The 22,106-nt window shown below is 39.1% G+C and overlaps 3 protein-coding genes across 7 annotated transcripts; 1 reads left to right on the top strand and 2 right to left on the bottom strand.

Annotated features, from left to right (window-relative positions):
- Positions 1-258: 258 nt before the first annotated feature.
- On the top strand, positions 259-6,809 carry bckdha (branched chain keto acid dehydrogenase E1 subunit alpha). Of its 2 annotated transcripts, XM_058634894.1 has the most exons (9): positions 260-358; positions 460-582; positions 2,284-2,460; positions 2,555-2,641; positions 2,737-2,845; positions 4,184-4,345; positions 4,442-4,648; positions 4,743-4,884; positions 5,615-6,809. In XM_058634894.1, the coding sequence occupies exons 1-9, from the start codon at positions 341-343 to the stop codon at positions 5,955-5,957; spliced, it is 1,368 nt and encodes a 455-aa protein (XP_058490877.1). In that variant the 5' UTR covers positions 260-340; the 3' UTR covers positions 5,958-6,809. The 2 variants fall into 2 exon arrangements, with proteins under 2 accessions (XP_058490878.1, XP_058490877.1); XM_058634895.1 differs by having other exon boundaries at positions 259-582.
- A 450-nt stretch (positions 6,810-7,259) lies between these two features.
- b3gnt2l (UDP-GlcNAc:betaGal beta-1,3-N-acetylglucosaminyltransferase 2, like) lies at positions 7,260-15,749 on the bottom strand. 4 transcript variants are annotated; one of them, XR_009240896.1, is made up of 5 exons: positions 14,776-15,749; positions 14,346-14,437; positions 14,033-14,198; positions 9,353-10,820; positions 7,260-7,978 (listed from the first exon to the last, which is right to left on the bottom strand). XR_009240896.1 is itself a non-coding variant. In XM_058634025.1 (4 exons), exon 4 carries the CDS (start codon positions 10,688-10,690, stop codon positions 9,437-9,439), a length of 1,254 nt encoding a protein of 417 aa, XP_058490008.1. In that variant the 5' UTR covers positions 10,691-10,820; positions 14,033-14,198; positions 14,346-14,437; positions 14,776-15,749; the 3' UTR covers positions 7,260-9,436. The 4 variants fall into 4 exon arrangements, 3 of the variants coding, with proteins under 3 accessions (XP_058490008.1, XP_058490011.1, XP_058490009.1); XM_058634025.1 differs by having other exon boundaries at positions 7,260-10,820; XM_058634028.1 differs by having other exon boundaries at positions 7,260-10,820; positions 14,346-14,404.
- Positions 15,750-15,867: 118 nt separating this feature from the next.
- napab (N-ethylmaleimide-sensitive factor attachment protein, alpha b) lies at positions 15,868-22,037 on the bottom strand. The gene is made up of 11 exons (XM_058634029.1): positions 21,789-22,037; positions 20,224-20,303; positions 20,004-20,120; positions 19,651-19,697; positions 19,487-19,564; positions 19,351-19,406; positions 18,904-18,988; positions 18,693-18,797; positions 18,507-18,575; positions 18,297-18,347; positions 15,868-17,047 (listed from the first exon to the last, which is right to left on the bottom strand). Exons 1-11 carry the CDS (start codon positions 21,884-21,886, stop codon positions 16,946-16,948), a joined length of 888 nt encoding a protein of 295 aa, XP_058490012.1. The 5' UTR covers positions 21,887-22,037; the 3' UTR covers positions 15,868-16,945.
- Positions 22,038-22,106: the final 69 nt, after the last annotated feature.

Genomic DNA, 22,106 nt, shown 5'->3' with positions numbered 1-22,106 from the left:
AACGTTTATGAAACACTCCCTGGATACAAGTTTGTCTGTTGAAACATTTGGCAAATATGCCTATTTTTGTAACTGGACCTTTCTTTACTATTTTTCACACTGCGAGAATATTCTGTGATATGGCAAGCAGTCTTAACATTTAATCATTTAATTAATTTTGACTAGTAAAAACTGAATTGCAAATGTTTGAAACTAGTTTTGACAAGAATGACGTTACATCTACAACGCGTTTGGATTTTTATTTTGAAGTTCTAACCGGAAGTCTTCACTTTGGTGAGCTGTGAAGTACAGCTGTGGATGGAGTAGCGGTGTCTAAAGCCGAAAAGTGACAGAACGGTCGATGCCAGCTCATTGTGTCGTGTAATTGTGATATTTAGCGAAGAGTCTGACAGACACATTTCTAACGAGCTTCGGAGAGAAGCGACTGAATAAAGGCATCGACTGTTGCGGCCTGTGCAGATGGCGGCGGTGACTGTGAGCGGCATCCACAAAATGTACGGACTGTGTTCCCACGCTGTTCGTCAGACTGCAGGGCTGAGGGCAGCGAGGCTGCTGCAGCACCACAGAGCCTTCAGAGTCAGCGTGAGTTTCACACGGAGGGAAAGCGGCTGTAGCTCTACGGGGCTAACGTTAGCCGAATAACGTGGAAGGTCGCTTTAGCTGCTGGATTAAGACGCTGAAGTCGGCTTCTGGCTCGTTCGTCAATAAACACAGACATAAGTAGCACCGAAACTGTTTTAAACGGCATTTGACGTCTTTAAAATTATTACATACCTATATTTAAACATATGAGCTGATACTGGTCATAACCCGATTGTTAAGAAGGGTTTTTTTTTTAAATGATCAAGTTTCCTTGAGATTATCGAATCAGAAACGAACTTCAGCGTCGCGCAGGAGCTAACTGCGAGCTCGTTAGCTTAGCTCTCAACACTCCAGCAAAAGACGTGGATGTAATTACATTTGGATTGTGCGACTCAACGTATTTAATCTTGAGTTTCAATTTGGGTTTTTTAACAATATAACGCACAGTGTGACCTTGCACTTCCTGGTGTGACTGTGGTCAGGCTCAGCTAGCTATTTGGCTAAAGTCAGTTAGCTACTATCCCATTGGTCGAAGAAAGGGGTGTGAGCTCAAGTTAAAGTTTTACTTGAAGTTTTACTAAAACAATGTCATGTTCAGAAATAGAAACATTTCAGTTGTCTTCATTGTTGTATATAGATTTGTTTTCTATTATAAGTTGCTGTTATTTGTGTCTGTGTGTGCGATGCCAACCGGTTACTGTAAAAACAATTTACATACATATAATGCAAACAAATAATATGTACGGACATAAGTAGAAAAATATAGTTCATATATTAAAAAAGTTAACCATGTGCAGTACAAAATACTGTGACAAGGCATGTACATTAATTTTTATGTATATTTCAAGTCATAATTGTATCTACATTAGGGCTGCAATTAGTGATTGTTTTCTTTATGTTTTCTTTACTTTTTTGAGTAATCTGTTGATTATTTACTTGATTGAGTAATAGTAAGACTGTAAAATGTCAGAAAATGTTCATCAGTGTTTTTCAAACCTGGATATGATGTTCTCAAAAAGTATTCCGTTTGAATGATTACTTTGTTATATGGAACAAATAAACAGTGGAAAAAAATGTAAGAAGCTGAAAAATCTGAAAACGTATTTTAAAAAAAACACGCCAACTATTCATTGATTATCAAAATAAAAGTTGCCGGTTAAATTAGTAATTCATTAAAAATGGTTTTACTTTTAACTAGGGATTAATAAATGTTTTAGCAACGAGAGTACATAAATACATGATTGTTGTATTTTTAGTTTTGACTTGTCTTTTGCAGAATTGGAAGGGTTTTTCTCTCACAAGAAAAATATACTGCTAACCTGAGGTTACTTCCTGTTGTACTGCATAAATAATAAACTATTGTGGTCGGAACTGTGACCACATTTGTATCAGCACTGTAGAGTCACATACATTAATATATTGACTACTATTGAACAGGTGTGTGTGTGGAGGGGGTGGTGCATTTGCTTTATTAAAAATACACAATGTAGATTAGAGAAACAAACCATTAGTGTTGTTCAATAACTGGTTGCAGAAGTTAAAAAAGGTATTTTGTATTTGTTATAATTAAACAGTTGCATTTTATCAGATGGTGGAAAAAAGGAATATTGGCCAAATATGTGGGACAAACAAAACTGGCGTCAGACATAGAATAAGCCTTATCGGTTGTAAATATATAATTGGTTTTATTCCATGTGTCAGGCGGTACACCAGCAGGAACCCTTTGACTCATCACTGGAAAAGCCTCAGTTCCCTGGAGCATCAGCTGAGTTTGTGGATGAGCTTGAGTTCATCCAGCCCAATGTCATCTCCGGGATCCCAGTGTACCGAGTGATGGACAGGCAGGGAAATATCATAAACCCCTCTCAAGACCCTCAGGTACAATCACCCTGCCTTGTTTTCACCTTAGTGTTAGTAATGGCACTTAAACATCAACTGCAGTTAATAGTGTTTTTGTTTCTGCTCCCCTCAGCTCTCTAAAGAAACAGTTCTGAACTTTTATCAGAAGATGACTATGCTGAATACAATGGACCGAATTCTGTATGAGTCTCAGAGACAGGTATGTTTTTTTTTTTTCCCTTGCACTTCCTTTTTAAACAAGAGAAAATCAACACCACTATTAAAAAAACAAGTGTTGTCCTGTATCTGCTCCAGGGTCGAATCTCCTTCTACATGACCAACTATGGCGAGGAAGGGACACACATTGGAAGTGCTGCTGCTCTTGACCAGAATGACCTTGTCTTTGGTCAATACAGAGAAGCTGGTAAGGATCAATCCACTCAAGTACTTGGATAATTTTATTTTACTCAGTACTCGGTACATTGGGTATTCAATTTCTACCACTTGATGTCTTCATGTGTTTGGGATCTCCATTGTAACTCACTGTCATTTCCCTTAAACAAGTTGAAACTTTATTGATTGATCACACATCAGAGAGGGGATGAGTCCGGAGAGTACAGTTTAATCTCATGCACTTTGTCGCAGTAATGAAGCATAGTCTGAAGAAATCATTCAGCAGTTCACAACAGCATGTCATCGCTGTTAGGATGAAACTGTAAACATGTTCAGTGATCAGTTTCACCAGTAATTAATACGCTGACATCAGTGTGCAGGAGGAAGTTGCAGAGACTTTGTGTTCCTGCTCCAAAGGAATGTACTGACACTGTGGAATTATCACATTATCATTGTCAGATTATCTTTCTCCACGTGGCAGCCCTATGTATCGATGTTAATCTGACACACTTTAATCTCAGCATCTCCTCTGTCGGGGGCATTGTCAAAAAAGTAAACGCGTAATTCGGAACTGACAAAATATAGCTGTTTAATGATAATTGTAAGGAATTCTACAATCTATAATCTAAATATTTTACAGGTCACTACCCGTTCTTGTACTCGGGTATTGTATGTTGACATTGGGCAAATGTTCCAAATGTTTTATTTTTTTTTTTTTTATTTGTCAGGGGCAATGCAATGCAAAAAAAAACACTATGTTTTAACATCACAGTAGTATGACGGTAGTGTATAGAAAAGCCTGTCCTGGGTTTTTTTTTCTTGCCAAACGAGTTTGTCAGAATGAAATTGTGTCTGATACAAAAGAAGTGCAGCTAACGCACCCACGTTTAAGATGAACACAAGCAAAGCAAACAGGCTTTCAGCATGACCATAGAAGCTGAATGTGAAAAATGTGCTTAAATAATGATGGGGTCTCTTTGTACTCTTCATTGTCACTAGAGCAGATCATCTTCTAACTGGCTCGTCCACATGCCAATGAGTCCTTATGGATGACAAAGGGGAATTTCCTTCTTTAGAATTACTGGTTTGCAGCTGTGAGGTGGTGGAAATGACTACAATGTGTTTCTGTGGGGCAACGGCTGGGCATGAAAACAATATTTGTTACACAGTTGGAGAATTGTCTTTGAAATGTCTCAGCATAAATGTGTTAACATCTTCGGCCTAATGGATGGATAGGTAGATACTCAATTATGCGTTATCGATATTGGACACAAAAAGTTGGTATCGTCCCATCCCAAGCAAGTGCAACACTGAACAGTGTTTTCTTTAATAACAGTTACAACACTGCCTTTTGTGTTCTGCCCCGCAGGAGTGTTGATGTACCGCGGGTTTCCCCTGGATCTGTTCATGGCTCAGTGCTACGCCAACGCCGATGACTTGGGGAAGGGTCGGCAGATGCCCGTCCACTATGGCTCCAAAGACCTGAACTTTGTCACCATCTCGTCTCCCCTGGCCACTCAGATTCCTCAGGGTGAGCTGTACATGTGTGGCGTTAACCCCTCCCAAAACCTACTCAATAGCTTTTATAATATTGGGTATATTAATGGTCGCATGTGTTCTGTTTCAGCGGCTGGAGCTGCATACGCAATAAAGAGAGAAAACATGAACCGTGCCGTGATCTGTTATTTTGGAGAGGGAGCGGCCAGTGAAGGGGACGCACACGCCGGCTTTAACTTCTCTGCCACCCTTGAGTGCCCGTTGATATTCTTCTGTCGTAACAACGGCTACGCCATCTCCACCCCCACCAACGAGCAGTACAGGGGAGACGGCATTGGTAAGAATCCGTGGTGTGTTTTCTGTAGAATCTGATTTCAGGACCCATGCTACTCTTATGAACTCCACATTTTTTTTCTTTCTTGCCTAAACAGCTGCTCGTGGTCCGGGTTACGGCATGTTGTCCATCCGCGTCGATGGCAACGATGTGTTCGCTGTGTACAACGCCACAAAGGAAGCTCGGCGCCGGGCTGTGGCAGAGAACCAGCCCTTCCTCATAGAAGCAATGACCTACAGGTTAGTTGTTTGACGGCTCTGTTGTGTCACTGTCGGATACATTTGCCTTTGCTTTTACGGGTTGAGAAGTAAAATCCTGGTTCTCTTCAAATTTCCTCAAATTAAACAGTAACAAAACAGAGATTCTCCTCATTGGTACAAAATCAACAGGATACAAAACCGACAGTTTTATTGTTATTGACAATTGCTCCGTTCCCCCCTCGCTTCCACAAGCACGTCTCTACTTTTTTTAGTACCTGTTCAGACCGGGTTCCAAGCGCGCTGAGCTGATGCTGTGTGTGACGCCATCAGACTGCAGCGCACTGATTGGTCAGAGTGCCGTCACAGGAAGAGGCACAAGAATAAAACCAAACAATGCCAAACTGTAGATCAGTTAAAAAGGCTTAATAATTCTAAAAACAGGGATTAATCTTCAATTACCAGGGAAGTTCTCAGTATTTTACAGTAGTCTGGTGTATTTTGCGACAGCACGGCTGAAACCCAGGCGTTCGTGAGCGACAAGTACTGAACAAATCTTTTCAATTAGCTGATTGTAATGATTCAGTTGCATTGAAAACAACTGCTTTACAAGTTACTAGTTTGTGTGTGCCGCGTATACAAGTCCTGGCAGTTTCATGCAGCCGTGCTGTGACGACCACGTTGAGGAGGTACTATATTGTAATGGAAAACCAATCAAACCGTGCAGAGTCGAGCCGTTAATTGAAGAAAGATAATTCTGTTTCTCCTCCAGAATTGGCCACCACAGCACGAGCGACGACAGCTCGGCTTATCGCTCGGTGGACGAGGTGAACTACTGGGACAAGCAGGACCACCCCATCTCCAGGCTCAGGCATTACATGTCGACCCGCGGCTGGTGGAGCGAAGATGACGAGAGGACCTGGAGGAAGCAGTCGCGCAAGAAGGTGATGGAGGCGTTCGAGAAGGCCGAGAAGCGCCTGAAGCCGAATCCGGAACTAATGTTCACAGACGTGTACCATGAGATGACGCCCAACCTGGACAAGCAGAGACAGGCCATGTTTAAGCACGTGCAGCAGTACAAAGAGCACTACCCGCTTGACCTGTATGATAAATAATGGCCCTGACTAGGAATTTTGGGGAAGGGTTGTTGTTGGTGTTTTGCTCTGTGGTGAAATAATTCAGAAATGGTTTGGTGGTGAGACGAGAAAAAGATGTTGCACACCTTTTTAATAACGACTGTAAAGACGTTGTTTTGATAGAATCTCAGAATTTCTTTCTGCAGACCGTGCTTCCTGAAAAATATTGTACTTCATACCTCTGGGTTTTGGTGCCTTTGGTTATTAGATTTCCTATTTTCTATGCATCCTAAAATCCCACTTTGATCTCAAATCTTGTTTCTGCTGCAGTGTGACTACATTATCCAGATAAAACTAACCACACAAGTCAAGCAATAAGCGGTGGAGATTCACATGTGTTGTATATGCTTCTCCCCCTGTACTGTTCTGCTTCAGTGTATATGGTATTGACCAGGTTTCCCTGTGTAGCTCTGAGGTGACTGATCTAACTTAAACCTGTTTTAACGGTTCCAAGTGCACAGATTTTTGATGGGATTGTATCATGTTACGACACTAAATATCAGAACTGTATAGCCACCCAGCTCCTGTTACATGTTTGGTGTTTGTAGAAAATAAACTATGGTAACCTAAGTTTTATTATTTCGTTTTGATTTAAACCTAAACCTTAATGTCACCTGAGGCTCATAGCTCACAAACTTTACAAATTATGTCCCAGGTTTCCTTGTGTAGCTCTGAGGTGACTGATCTAACTTAAACCTGTTTTAACGGTTCCAAGTGCACAGATTTTTGATGGGTTTGTATCATGTTACGACACTAAATATCAGAACTGTATAGCCACCCAGCTCCTGTTACATGTTTGGTGTTTGTAGAAAATAAACTATGGTAACCTAAGTTTTATTATTTCGTTTTGATTTAAACCTAAACCTTAATGTCACCTGAGGCTCATAGCTCACAAACTTTACAAATTATGTCCCAACAGTGAAAGCTTTGACGGGCTGCATGGTTTCCTCTACTGTTTAAATGTTATTATTTGTTTTCAAGTGTTCCGACAAACTGGAAAAATCAAATTCCAGTTGTGCATCAATCACAATATGTTAAAATGCATCTTTAAAGATGAATAAAAATAAACAATTTCATGCTAAAGCAGAGGCAAACCTATTATAAACAGTCTTGTGAAGGTGTTTTAATACCTTGGATATACAGTGCTTAAAAAAAATATTAGACCACCGGTCATAAAAACACTTTCAAAAATGTTATTTATTTGCCAAATAACAAACGGAATTCACCTTTTTATCAAGCATAACATTGACATCTTAATCAAGAAATATTTATGTGCTTTGATAGTTTTTTTGTAAAAACACTGCATTTAAAAATGGATGATAATATTTTTTTATTTTTTAGCATTACAAATATAATTTTGGTTAAAGAGCATCTACATACAGTTGTAAACATTATTTGGTAATTACTAATAACGTTTTTGAAGCACTATATTTCTTCACAAACTTTATGGGGAACCCGCTTATTCAAAGATGGTAAACTCCTGTGACCCAAATTACAAAATCAATAGCAATTGAGTCAAATGAGTCACTACATTACACACAAATGTGCTCCAATGTGTGTGTGCGTGTAATGTAGTGACTCATTTACAGCCATATCTGTCTCCTCTAATCATTTTTGAAGTGGTTTGTAAATCAAAAGTAAATGGTTGGGGGAAACTCCACATCTCCTTTTCAGCTCAAAATATTTTATAAAATTACAGTCACAAGAAAAATTGTAATACTGAATCACTGCCATGATGCAAATTCTGTGCAGACTATGAACAGAAAAGCTTTTTTGGAAGGGAAATCATTGTCAGATCATAAACTCAAACATTTTTTTACGTTTATTTTAATTTTAGAGGAAGAAGAAGAATAAAAAACAAGCCAACCTCCTTAAATTTTAGACACTTTAAAAAAAAAAACAAGAAAAACATTGCAAAACAATATTTACAAAAGATAACTGCGAGACGAGGGAGCATTGTATGAATGAACGTGCAGCTGCTAGTCCCTTTGGTGCTGGTCCTTTTGTTTTCAAGCCCCCATCATAGAATGAAAAGAGCAGAGAGTGAAATGACAAATGTAATGCGAGTTGTTTCCGTCATGACAAGGTCTTTCACAGGTTTGAAAAATATGTACACAAACGACAGGCGAGGAAAAATTAAACACGAGGAGCACAATGAAACACAACAAAACATTACACATTCAAGTAGCACAAATGATATATCACATGGTGCATATGTTCAAAAAGGAGCCGCAACTTAATGAACATTATCATCACTGATGCCATATAAATAAAAGCAATTATCTCGTATTTTTAAATACGAGATAATTCAATACCAGAAGTGATGAGAAGTGATACTATGAACTATGGAACGGTTCATCATTATTTATTTATAGCTTATAATTTTAATTATTTTAAAGATGTGTATGGGGTTGTTGTTTTTTTGTGCTCAGATACATTGTATTGTTTGGGTTTAAGCTTTAAATGTGAACTTGAAACCTATGAATTGAGCGCGTCTGTCCCAGTCTTCACATTTGCGATCACAAGAACGGCAAAGTATGTTAAAGCATAACTAAGTGAGATATGGAATTGGACACCCTGTGGGTAACTCCACCCAATGCCTAATTTTGGGTGGAGGAGGAGGAGGAGGAGGTATGAGGGAGCACCACGGGAGCGTGGACGCCTTTTAAGTGTGATACGTCGGCTGCGTGAAGCTGCCGTGACGTTGTTTTATAAACACGATGCAAACACACAGCCTAGTAACTAGCGACTTGTGAAGCAGTTGTTTTTGGTGTAACTGAATTATTAGAATCAGTTCCTTAAAAACATTTGTTCACAGAATCGTTCAGGACTTCCTGCATGACCGGAGCACATCGTTTTATCAACAATCAATATATTAATGACATTGTAGTACTATAAACATGTCATGATTCAGGACTGCCTTGTCTAAACTTATAACTTGGTACAACTGCTCCTGGTCTCTTTCTTCTGTCTCTACCTCACATCTCTACATCCCTCTTGCCCTTCCTCTCTCCTGTCCCCCATTTTTCCTTTCACCCCAATCAGTCGTGGCAGATGGCCGCACATCTTTGAGTCTGGTTCTGTCCGAGATTTCTTCCTCTCTCAGTGTTTGCTCAGTGTGTGAATTGTTTGGTAAGTAATAATAAGAACGAAAGAACCACAGAATTTCAAAATAAAAGGGTCTGTGTTGACATGGAATTTGTATGATGCAACAAAAAAAAACCTTACTGGGGGAAAAAAAAAAAAAACTCACATTATAAATTTATATTTGTAAATAAACCCACAGGTTTTACACCTCAGGTTTAGGGGGTGAGTTTTGCGTTAACACCTCAACAGTTGACAAATGATGGACCAAAACTCTCGATGAAACTCACCCGTTTTATAACTTGAACTTATCTCTCATGCTCGCCTTTGCAAAACGACCACTTGCTAATCCTCCTGCTACAGTGGCACCTTTTTCAACATGTCAACAAGGGGCTGTGAATGCCCCTCCACAGCCTCTTCATCTCCTTTGGCAAGCGCTGGTGGATCAGAATAAGTTTCTTGTGCACACACAGATCCTCGCGGTCTTGCTCCCTGATGTCAAAGGTGTGGAAGTCTTTGTGTTCCTCGGGAATGATTCCCAGAGCCTTAGCACACATCCCGGTGTAGACGTCGTCGATGGGGAAGAAAGGAATCACTTGTGAAATAATATACAGAGGGTGCAACAACGCTCCAGAGATGATGAAGCCACCCCCACCAGCGTATAGAGGGTACGGGCCATCATAGTAGCTCATGGGAATGTAGTACTTGTTTTTGGGGTCTCTTATGGGACTTGCGCTACTTAAGATGTGTCCCACGTACAGTTGGTCTGCTTTAGAAGGATTCAGAGACTGCAGGTAAGAGGCCAAAGCTGGGGTGTTGACAAATACGTCGTCATCCCCGCTGAAGACAAAGGAGACATGAGGACAGTTTGTCTGTGTCCAGCGGAGGAACAGGTTCATTTTAAGTGTCAGGTTAAAGAAGGACTCTTGGAATTCCCACTGCAAGATGTCCCCAAAACGTTTCGCTTCAAATGCCAGCAATGAGCTGAGGTCAGGTGAGTCCTGCGAGGTTGTACCCAGGAGAAACAGTGTCTTCACGATCACTCCTCCCTCGTATTCTATCTCTTGTCCCCATGTCTCCCGCACCACTTGTCTCTGCACAAAGTTCCAAGGGGTTGACTTGATGGCCAACAGCAGGGTGGTCTTGTGCTTTCTATCCCCTTTTCTGGAGATGCACTTGGCAGGCGGATTGATGATGACTGGAAAGATCCTGCAGTTCATAAGCAACAAAAAGTCCTGGAATAAGGCAGGGTATTTATTGATGTCATGCAGATTGAGCTGCATATACTCTCGATTCGCCTTGTTGCAGTCCATGTTGTCTGGGAAAAGGCGTTTGCCGTTATCCTGGCTTCTGAGACCGAAGTGCAGCATACGGTTCCAGTACGCTTTATTGTCAGGTATTAGCTTTTTGAAGTCTTCTGACACATTGTAGACTTTGGGTTGAGCTCGGGTGATGCTCTCTGTCTCCAAGGTGGCTTCCATTTCATAATTGTTGTCCAGGTAATTGCGGGTAACATATCTCTGGTCAATCCTGTAACTGGAAGACGTTTCCAGGTGAAGACTTGCGTAAAAGATCAGGAATAAAGTGATAAGCATTGCCATCAGAGTGACCATACGAATACGCCCCATTGCCTTAAGCTCAGCAAGCAAGTTGTGTGGTGTGCAGTTCCAAGGAAGGATTGTGTTTCAGGGAGGACGATGTCGGCGCAGTGTTATTGTCTTCGGGTTACACACCCAGCAGGTGACACAACTCCTGAACCTGCCAACAGGAACAAAAAAAACACATAGACTTAACAAGAAACTTGTTAGTAATAATAGATCAGCTTCAGTAAGAACAACAGTGGTGCAGTGGTAGACCTTGTTTGATATAATAGAGATGATATCACAATGTAAACAATGTAATTTATATAATCTACCCTGACACAGCAGCATCCGTTGTCATCCCACTAAGCCGCGTTGACATAGAAATGCAATTATCGCTCAAGAATTAAATTCTAATTAGTACCCAGCCTTACGCACCACCTTCAGTGTGTCTCCTTCGCCTTTTCTGTGCCCAAATTTTTTGTCTTCTATGGCAAAAAGTTGAAAATTGTAAAATCCCCCCCTCCCAGACTGTCATCTGCAGATTTTCTTTTACACAACAGACATTTGGTATTGTCGTCATCTTCATCATCATCATCATCACCCCCCCCCCGTCTTGTGTTGGCATGCCTGTCGTGTTCGCCAGTGTCAAACTGCATTGTAAATTATTACTTAAAAAAAAGTACAATGAATGACTTGTCAATGAATCATTAGCAGGCGTGTTTTTTTTTCCAGGAAATCACATCGAGATGTTTTAACTCCAACTGCTGTACCAGGAAACACACTCATCCTTATTCACCCACGTTGTTAACATTAACTTCATGTAGAGACGCAATAAAAAGAGGCATTCACAAAAAAAAACAATGACAGTATTTTACTCTATGTTACCTTATCTTTTAAACATCAGGGGAGTTTTTTTTATAACGTTTTAGAAAAGGTATTAACATGAGCAATTGTAAAGGAGACAGGACACTTCAAACTATCATTTGTATTGAGGATTTAAAAGATGAAATATATAGTGAAAGCAACAAAAATCATCAAATGAAATAAAATAAAAATATGGTAACTTAATTGACTTAATAACTGACCGGCACTAGCAGGAAAACTGAACTTATGTTTTAAAGAAATGTGTAGATTTTAACTAGAGCGGTGGGAAATCATTATGGGAAATGTTTTTGCAGTTCTTTTTTTCATTCACAACACACAATGACTTTACATTGTGTGTTGTTTTCATTGCCAAAATAACTCCTGGTGTGTGATGGTCATTTTAAAGGGAGTTTTTCAAATGTTCCTTGGCCATGGTTACACAACAACCGTGTATTTAAAGGCTTTTGCTTGACTTCACAGTCAACATTTCGTGTTTAATCCTCAACAAGTCTGTCCAGGAGAGAGAGGGAGTGGCTCCTGTACCATGACAGGTATTCAAACTGATGGCTGGTCCGTCTGTTGCTATTTAATAATAATATTTAATATATATCTCTATATTTTGGGGGGGATTTTGACAATAATTACCTATATCCTCTCAAAAAATGTTTGATTTTAATCGTTTAAGTCATTCATTTTTGCTTACAGAGTATATCAATGGAGACAATGTTTTTATATCAAGTATAGATTCAAAGTCGTACAACATGCTGTATTTGTATTTGCGTATTATTTTAACTTGGACTTTAGATTGTTTGGCATTCATTGTGGACAGCAAAGAAAGAATTCCATTGAACAGCGAAACAATGTTTGCTTATCGTGCATATGGCGGTAATATTTTAATCTGTATCTAAATCCTTGAAACATTGTATTGTTTGCTCTTCTGACTGTGTGTGTGTGTGTGTGTGCGTGGTCACATTTACACGGTCACATAATGTAAATTATTACATTTTATTTCACATGAGAGAGGACATGTTTTAAGGTAAGGCTGAGGTTACGTGAGGTCCTGCACGTATTTCACAATAGAAGCCTTGTTTTAAAAAAAAAAAGAAGATAACATCAAGAGGAAACGCTAGAACTATAAAGGATATAAAAGAGTCTGCAGTGCAGAGGAGCTGACCTTCCAACTCATTTAAAACTCATAAAATAATCCTTAAAAAATCCATATGTTTGCAGATTTCTAGAGGATATTGTTTTGTATATAGTGTATTTGAGGAGACGTGTGACCCCGTGACTGCTTGATAATCACAAGTATAATGAGAATATACTGTGTCGTGAGCTCAGTTCCGGACACTAAGGTTTGTCAGACACTACTGTCTGCTGCTGTCTGACATCCCGTATGAAACAGGAAAACCCCTCTGAGGAAAACCACAAAAAGTGGTCGACATGTTTCTGTCTGAATGAATCTTAAGCTAAGTGAGTTTGGGTTTCTTTATTTATCGATTTGATTTGGCAGAGATTTCACGCTGGATGCTCTTCCTGACACAACCCTCCCATTGTGGCCCCCTGTAGCTGAGGTCAATATGATTAAACGATTATTTTCATAATTGATTAATCTGTTTAATTTTTTTTTTCCCCGAGTAATCGTCCATAAAATGTCAGAAAATGTTGATCAGTGTATGTCAAACCTGGAAACGATGATTTTCTCGAATGTCTTGTTTTTGTCCACAAACCAAAATGATTCACTTTCAATCATTTCTTTGTTATATGGAGCAAAGAAATGAAGAAAATAATCACATTTCAGACGCTGAAACAATCATGATCATGAAAAAAGCTTCAAACCAATGAACCGATCATCAAAATAGTTATTAATAATCGATTAATTCAGTAATTGTTTCAGCTGTAGTCCATGTAACAATGGGGATCGGGTACCTTGCTCAGGGGTACCCCAGCCCTTGATCTAGATTGGATTTTTGATGGAAACATTCCACTGGTATCTGCATTTATGCTTTGAAGGAAATAGTTACCGCAGTCACAAATTGATGCATTTAAGGCCGGACAAATAAATCGTGAGAAAATAGTTTCAGAAGTTGGTTTCTAGAGGTGTGGGAAGGTGCACAATGATTTGGATACGCACAATGACAATATATTAAAAAAAAAGCTGCTGCATTCTTGTAAAACTGGTTGCGCGATGGGCAACAGTGCCATTAATCTTCCGAAGTGTGCTGACAATTGCCAGGAAATGCCCGGCTGTAGTCAGCCGAGGCCAAGAATAGGTGTGACACACGTGCAAAGACAATGAAATATCTCTATACTGATCAGTTGAGTGATGGCAGAGATAAGCTTTGACAATGCTGTAACCTTCCAACTTGGAGCTTTTTGTGCACCTGCACCTCTTTAATGAAACTCATCCCATGTTGATCCAATCTTACAATATCCCCATTCTCATTCATATCAGTGTAGTCATATCCTCACATGTAATTTCTTAAAAAAAAGAATATATATATATATATGGTGATGATTTATTACCTTTTTTGAGTGCCTTGAGTGCTGCAGACGTCCCTGTTACATCATAAAATGTAAGGATCTACTGGTGTCCATTCTTGTGTATCTCCTGGATGAAAACAGCATCATGGAGCTCCTTTTGTTTTGTGATCGAGGTTAAGAAGACACTGATATACACCTTCGTGTGAATCTGTGTGGAGAAAAAAAACAAAAAACTGAGTAAACTTGGTAAAGGTAGTGATGGCAGGGCAAATAACATCAGCACTAATGTGTACAAAATGTTGCTTTATTTTAATAAAAAACAAATTTGAATTGGCCTGAGGTGATATTATCTTACACTCTGGTGAGGTGCTCATGGCCACATCCTTCTCTCCAGTGTCTCATTAGGCAGACAGGCTTATTCCAAAAACCAAAGGAGAGAAAACCCCCCTAGGGGAAGTTCACAGGTGAAAAATAAATGAATGCACCTGAGGTCTGTTGAATCATGAACTGTGTGTTTGTGCGTGTCACTGTCCTATTTCATACAAGATCTTTCAAATGTGTTAGACAGATTCACAGGACGACTGTGGCAAGTATGCAACGTGTGACTCATTAAAATGTGGTTTAAAAGCCTTACTAACGGCCAGAGACACAATGACACAAACCAGCACTGCAGGTTTCACTTACCGCTTTCCATCTTTCACCTGGGTAGAGTCTGCTCTACTGCTCTACTTCACCGCTTTACAATATAAATCAGACCAGTGAGAAAAAAAGAAAAAAGTACTTACCAAAACCCAGAAGAAGACACAAAGCTGAATAAGAGCACATGGGTTTCTAGGAGTCCCAGGGTCCTGCTGACAGGTTCACAAAGCTGCTGTCATCCTCATTGTACAGCAGAGGAAGTGATATGAACCACATGTACAGGCAGACTGAGGCAGAGAGAGGCCACACCCATCACAGTGCTTTACCCATACAGGTTTATTCTTGAGAAGGAAAATTGTATAATTTATTGGTGAGTTGTTCAACTTTGCTTAAATACTTGTTTTTAACCTGAGGATATTTTTCCCCGACTCATGCATGTTGAGAAGCTGTACTTCCCTGAAGCCCAGGTCTTCACTGGATACCGGATTGGGGACAAAATACGGCTCCAGCATCACCCCATCTGGACCTCAGAGTAAAGATAACCAAACAAAGTACAAACAACCAACACCCAATTCCTGTCCACCCTCTGATGGGTGTCAAACACTGCGTCCATCTTTGGGCAATAGCTGGCTTTGACATTGGCATTTGTGCAAGACCTGAAGACAGAAGTGCACACTCCATCCAAACTGCAGGGTGTACATCACAATTTCATGAATAAACCACTACCTGAATCAGTTTATATTGTTTGTGGAAGTTAGGTCTATAGCTGTGCATCACAACTTGATCAAACTTCTGTACAGTATAGTGATACACCTGATATGATTCCATTGCCTGATTAGGTTCCTGATGTCTATGTACCACAAAAACAGCTCATTGTCTTATTTATGAATGTTATGAAAAATGTGGATTTACTTGTGTGTGTGTGTGCGGTCATAGTATGACCAAAGGGAGGATTGATGGGGCCAATTGTATCATTTAACAGTTGAAATGTGCTCATTATACTTATGTTTAACCTGATAATATTTCCTGTGACTTAACTTGAAGCAGCAATATGCAACTGTGTCTAGCCACACGCAACCACTTGAGTGACTGTGCATTTGTGAACAGGAACATTGAGTCATTGGGGTAGAACCTGTGTTTGTCCTGCGGAGTAATTCTCTGTAATCAACTTTGTTTGCTTATTAAAAGAAGAAAGACCATTCCTGACTGAAAGACTGCATTATTTCTCTTCTCACGGATAGTTTCTACAACAATTCTGATTTTATTATTGGCAGGAAACATCACTGTTATACAAATTATTTAAGACCAATTGTCAATAGACAAAAATCATCCAGAGGATACATGGGCACAGTGTTCAGATCAGTAAAGCTTCCTTATCTTCACTGTATTGCATCTTGTGCAGGCCTCTTTTTTTTCCCCAGCCAGTTTAGTATTAACAGAAAACAAACAAATCAGACAAGAACCAAAAACAAGGAAAGCGTTTGAGAAATGTCTCGATATAGTGGAAAACGTCTCCATTTAGACCAAACTATGCAAATGTCTTCCAAAGGGTCTTCTTTTGTGGAATAAAAGCACTTTAAATGGAAATGACGAAAACTCGTTTGCTAATTAATCAACAACTCTTGATAAAAGCAGTCATTATTAATATTATAGTGATATTTTTTTTTTTTTTAAATCATATCTATCTTTTCGTGTCCTGAGAACTTAAGGCAGAGGAATTATTTGCCATGGAAAACCTCAGGGACTCTCTGCGTGCAGGGAGGAAGAGCGCAGGTGAGGTACTCGGTGAACTCGAGACACCCTGTTGTGACCTGCAGTTAAAGTACCAAGAATAACACGACTGCTTTAGTCCTCGTGATGGCATTTTGGTCTGTTTCATTTAATCTAATGCACATTTTCTGGAAAATAGATTTTGCAGGTCTCAGGGTCACGTTGGCATCTTCCCATCCATCTTTATAAACTAACAGAAATAAAATAAAGCCTTTATATTGCAAGTACGCTGGTATTTGGTATTGCAGCCAAATTATTTCAATTTTAACTAATACTAGGCCAACACATGAATCATAAAGATAAATATATCTAACATAATGTGTGCAATGTGCACTCAGGAAGGTAGTGTTCAGAACTTTAAAGACCATCATCGTTGGAGGTTTGAGTCGAGCAGATTAAAAAAAAAGGCAAGAACATATACTGAAGATGGTAGGAGGAGAACTGTCTGTGAAGTAATATAAGGGCTAATGGTTAAATAATTAAGTGGGAGTGGCAGGCTCGAGGCAAAACGAAGAATGCAAGTTGTTTGTCGAGAATGGAGGGAAGTCAGCGGAGGTCGCTCTCCTCGTCCTGTATGGTTTTCTTGATGCGCAGCAGCATGGTGGTGAGCCACTGATCCAACCGAGAGATGGTGTCGTACTCCTTCACCTGAGACACGAGTAACAATGTCATAATCAGTTTTATTTATACACCACTTCTTAACAATGTGACAAAGACTTTAAAAAAAAAGGTGAAAAACAAAAAGGGAAAACGGAACAAAACTGTTTGAAATCAAACAGGTAGTAGATTGAAACGACATGGCTACACCTATAAAAAATTAAAACTGATGAAGATATAAAACAACAAATAAGAATAATTTGTATCCAAAATCTTTGATTAAAAGAAAAACCAAACAAGGTTTGATGATTAAAAATAAGGGAGGGGTGGGCTTTGTCTAAGAGCCAAAGGGAGAGAGTTCCAGGGACCATACACACAAAAACAAGTTCAGTAGAATCTGCTTATCGTGTCAGCTTTTTCTCACCCTGGCTTGGTTCATTCCATCTGTGACTGTACACATTGTAATAGATTAAAAATGCATGCATGCTAAACATCTCCTCTGTTTTAGGCGTGTTTCTGTGGCAGCGTTACAGCACCACATACAGGCTTGGCAGATGTACTACAGTGTTTAGAGGATTTCTGGGAAGTTGTGTGGATGAAGACATTTCTTGAAATATGAACGAAAAAGATCATCAAGGGAAAATTTCCTTGAAAGAAGTGAATATTACCAATACTGAAGCAGTGGATTTTTTAAGGTTATGATTCCAGTTGAAAAGTAGTTGGGGGACTGAATATGATTTTATGACAAATCACTCTAAAAAGCACAGTTGAATTGTGAATAAAAAAAAAGGTAATATTTCATGTGAGGGTGTTGAAAAATGCTGTCCACCACAACAACATACAATGCCACAAGGGGGAGCCAGCATCTTTCTAGTTATTCCATGACCTCATGATAGATTCTTCTTTTTCCCTTTAAAATGTTCTAACTATCTGTGATGCATAAAAACTATTTATTACTGTAAACTATGTTATGCTTGTTCTTTAAAAAAAAAAAATACAGATAAACTTAACTTAAAGGTTGGGAAAATTCTGCAAAGTCTCCTGTTTCCCATCTGTGGGTTCCGACCCAGTGTTTGGGGATTTTAAATTTTCATTTTAAAACGTTTGATTCACAATTATTTTAGTCAGGATGAAAAGACAAGATATAGCTCCCGCGCATTTGTTTGTTGCCTTCCATAAAAGAAAATCCTTTAGACTTTAATCACCAATCGATACTTTTTACTGGTATCCCATCAGTGTGAAATCAGAGACCCAGAAACACAGCATCATAAAAATATTCAGCTATATTTGATTGACTCACTGAATCAGTATAGGCATCCACCTTCTGTTCTTCATAGGCATCTAGAAGTTTCTGGTGAGATAAAAATGAGGACAGAGATCAGAGTAAAAGGAAACAGAGGCAGCATTCAGTCAGACTGTTAAACCTCCTGGACTAGATTTATATGGTGTTATTGTTAAATAACAGGATAAATAACAGGATAAATATAGGATTAAAAGCCTCAATACCAACCTTCAACAGTTTGCATTCCCTCGAGTCTGAAAATGCTGGAAACATTTCTTCATACTTCTGCACAGCAAGCTGAGTGAAAAGAGGAGGAATATTATTATTATTATTATTATTATTATTAGAGTAGCAGGTGACGCTACATCTGCCGTGTATGTACTGTCTGGACACAGGTTCCATGCCAAGGCTAACCTTTGCATTTAACATGTCTATGCAGAAGTGACAGAGCGCTGCCTTGAAGAAGTGATCCTTGGCACTGTATTTAAGGAGCGTACTGTCCATTGCGTGGGTTCCCACCTAAAAGAAAAAGGACCAATCACAGGTTTGTTTTGTTACTACAGCCCTTGGTGGACAGATCACGTGGTAAAAACAAAAGTAAAAACAAAAGGTTGCATCATCTCACCTGTTCATAGATTTCAATAGCTTTTGGGTACTGCTCCAACTGAGCTGCATAGGTTGCTACTTTCAGAAGGCACTTGTTTGCTGAACTGAGAGGGAGGGGAGGGAGAAAAAGATTCTCAGCCAAAACACATTTAATGAGATCAAAGAGCACAAATTAACGCAACCTTACAACAAGCACAACAGGATTTTAGTTCATTCCTTTACCAAATCTCTTTTACTAATCTGTATTAATTAAATGTTATGAAATAAGTTGCATGTCTAATTTCAAGATGTTTTAGAACCATAGAACAGTATTCTTATTAGAGTGACTATGATACTTATGACTATGATTATTATATATATTTAAAGATATTGGTTAAGGGAATTAGTTATTTATATATATGTGATATTTCAAATCATATTTGTACACCTGAATAAAAAGGAGAGAAAAAGATGCTTTAATAGTCACCTGGTGGACTCTTCTCCTTTGTAATAATCTGCAGCTTGCTCATAATGAGCGACAGCCTGGAATGGAAACAGGAAATAAGGTGTAAGCAGAGCCAAAAATCAACATGTACAGTAGAAAACAGAATATTTCCTCCGACCTTGTCAATGTCCACCAGCTCTGTCTCGTATATTTCGGCAATGGTGATGTGATGTTTGGCTGCAATGGTGAAGCGGCCCTAAATCCAAAATAAAGGGGAGGGATCAACCTTTGTAAATCAGATGCTAAACATCTTCCGCTTCCATTTCTAAAACATTTACTTACCATATCGGTGTATATCTCAATAGCTCTGTTGAGGCAGTTTATGGCCTCTGTTGGGAAAAATAATGATGTTATATACATCACACAGACTTAATATCACTGCAATTGTAAATGATTGTTAAACATTTGAATAAAACAGTTGATTCTGTGGTTTACTTCTACATTTCTCCACAGTGTAACACAGTGTACTCTCTTTTCCCCATGTGTAACAAACATCCTTCATCAGGAACAACTTTATTCAACACAGATCTTGCTGTGCATGGTCCACTGCAGCTTGTGAAATAAAAGAAAAACTGGTACGACACACATGAACTTCAGCACTTATATATTCTGTGGTGGGGATGAGTAATGATTACCTTGTGGATCTGCTTTTTTAAAGGCGTTCCCGGCATCGATGTAGTTTGTCGCTGCGTCGTGCTTGCTCTGCATCTGCAGGTGAAGGCGGGCGGCTTGGGAGAAAGCGTTTCCTGCGGCTGAAAAGGAAAACGTCCTCACATTAGAGGACGGAAAATCTCCAAAAGAAGAGGCGATGATCATAACACTTGTTCTTAATCGATCACATTGAAATATACTTACCACACCAGTTCTTGGCCATTTTGTACATGTTGGCTGCCCTCACATACATGTCACAGGCCTCTTCAAGCTTGGATGAACCCCTGTATGATAACACATGTAATCAGCTACACAAAGATTGTTAAATCAATCTTAAATACCATGACACAAAGCACTAATGTCTATTTCGGGTTTTTCCACTGGCAGACACATGAGAATCAGGGCTATTCTTTCCCCCCCCCTCCATCTGATAAACAGTTAAATAATAACAAACAATACAAAAACTGCTTATCTTAAGTACTAATTGTATCAGTTTTCATAAAACCTGAGTAGAAAAATTAAGTTTATTATTAAACAAATGTCAAAACTTTTAGTCTACATCTAATTTGCACCACCCATGATCATACTTTATATGTATTTAATGAATTATGATCATATTTGACAGTGTCTTGCATTGTTTTCTTGCCTTGTTTGCACCTTGGTTGATTTGATTTAAAACTCCCACTACATACAGCAATGTTGATTTTGATCAATTTATATATTATAAGTCAGATTGTAAATAAATTACTCCTGTGCCCCTAATACACAAAAATGCTGTATTAAAAATTGACAAAGAAACATAAATTAATGTATCAATTTTTTACCAATCAATACCATTATTGACTTAATTCCTCACCATGAAAAACAAATATTCATATTTCAAATATTCCTGTCAAGGTAGATCTACATTACATAAAACAATTACTTTATCTAGTGGAAAACAATAAAACGTGAAATTTTGAAGGGATTTTAACACAGAGGAATAAAAAAATTAAAAAATCTAATTGAAATAGCATTGTATTCTAAATATGCATTTTCAATGGGAGTCAGTGGCACACACAAAAAATGGCTAAGGAACACAGATTTCCTCATTTTGTTTCCAGGGTGTATTAAAATAATATCAAAATTCATCCCAAAATACACAACCTTGTCAAAGATGAAAAATCCAAAAACACATAACATGTCTAGGGAGCACACTTTATATGCAATTGAAGAATTGTGACTATCTTTTACAGTGTACTGGTGAATATTTTTGTTGGACTGTACCAGAAGGGTTAAAACGCTTACAAAAATCCCCCAGGTGATGGCGCCACAGCTACACAACTCCCTGGCAGGCAGTGTTCCAGAGGAAATGTGGCAGCACCTAATATTATCTAATGTTATCGAATATTATCGAATGTTAATGATATTATCACATGGCATGCGAGTCACTTTTAGATCACCGTTTAAACAGACAGAGCAGCAACTCAACTATGTAACTGAAGCCTGCTCACTGCAACATATATATATACACAACTCAGTGTAGCTCCTAACTGTATGTGTCAGGATTCGTATTCTGCAGTGACCCGCGGGGAAATTACGCTAAACACTTATGTAACACTAATTACAATGGTATAACGTTGTATATAGCGCAATGGTAACGTACTGTTAAGAGCACAGAGTGTGAGTAAGAGTTTAGTCGTGTATTTTGACAGATAAATCCACCTTCCGCTTCGTTGGCCCCTTCGCTTTGCAAAATTAGCTTAACAGTGGCTAGCCAGCATACTCACCCAAACATCGATCCGAAAAACGACTGCGATGACCGTACTTTCTTCTCGGCCTCGGCCATTAAGCTTGTCGCTTCTTTTTCTTTCCCGGTATGTTCCATTTCTATGTCGCTGCTCCGATTCAGAGAAGAAGAAAAAAAGGATCAAACGAAAGTCAACAAACCTGCTAACCAGAGCTAGCGGCAGCGGATCAGTCTTGTCACATCACCAGTGGCGAAATCATCATCACTCCTTGTCACGTGACACGCTGAACACACAGATGCTGCGTTCAAGTGCGTGTCTGTAACTTTGAATAGTTCACATCCCCCAGGTTTAAATAAT

This window comes from Solea solea, chromosome 7 (genome assembly GCF_958295425.1).
Source record: "Solea solea chromosome 7, fSolSol10.1, whole genome shotgun sequence".
In the NCBI taxonomy this organism is placed as follows: domain Eukaryota; kingdom Metazoa; phylum Chordata; class Actinopteri; order Pleuronectiformes; family Soleidae; genus Solea; species Solea solea.
The sequence above is the reverse complement of the archived record's forward strand: the minus strand, read 5'-3'. Positions and strand labels throughout refer to the sequence as shown.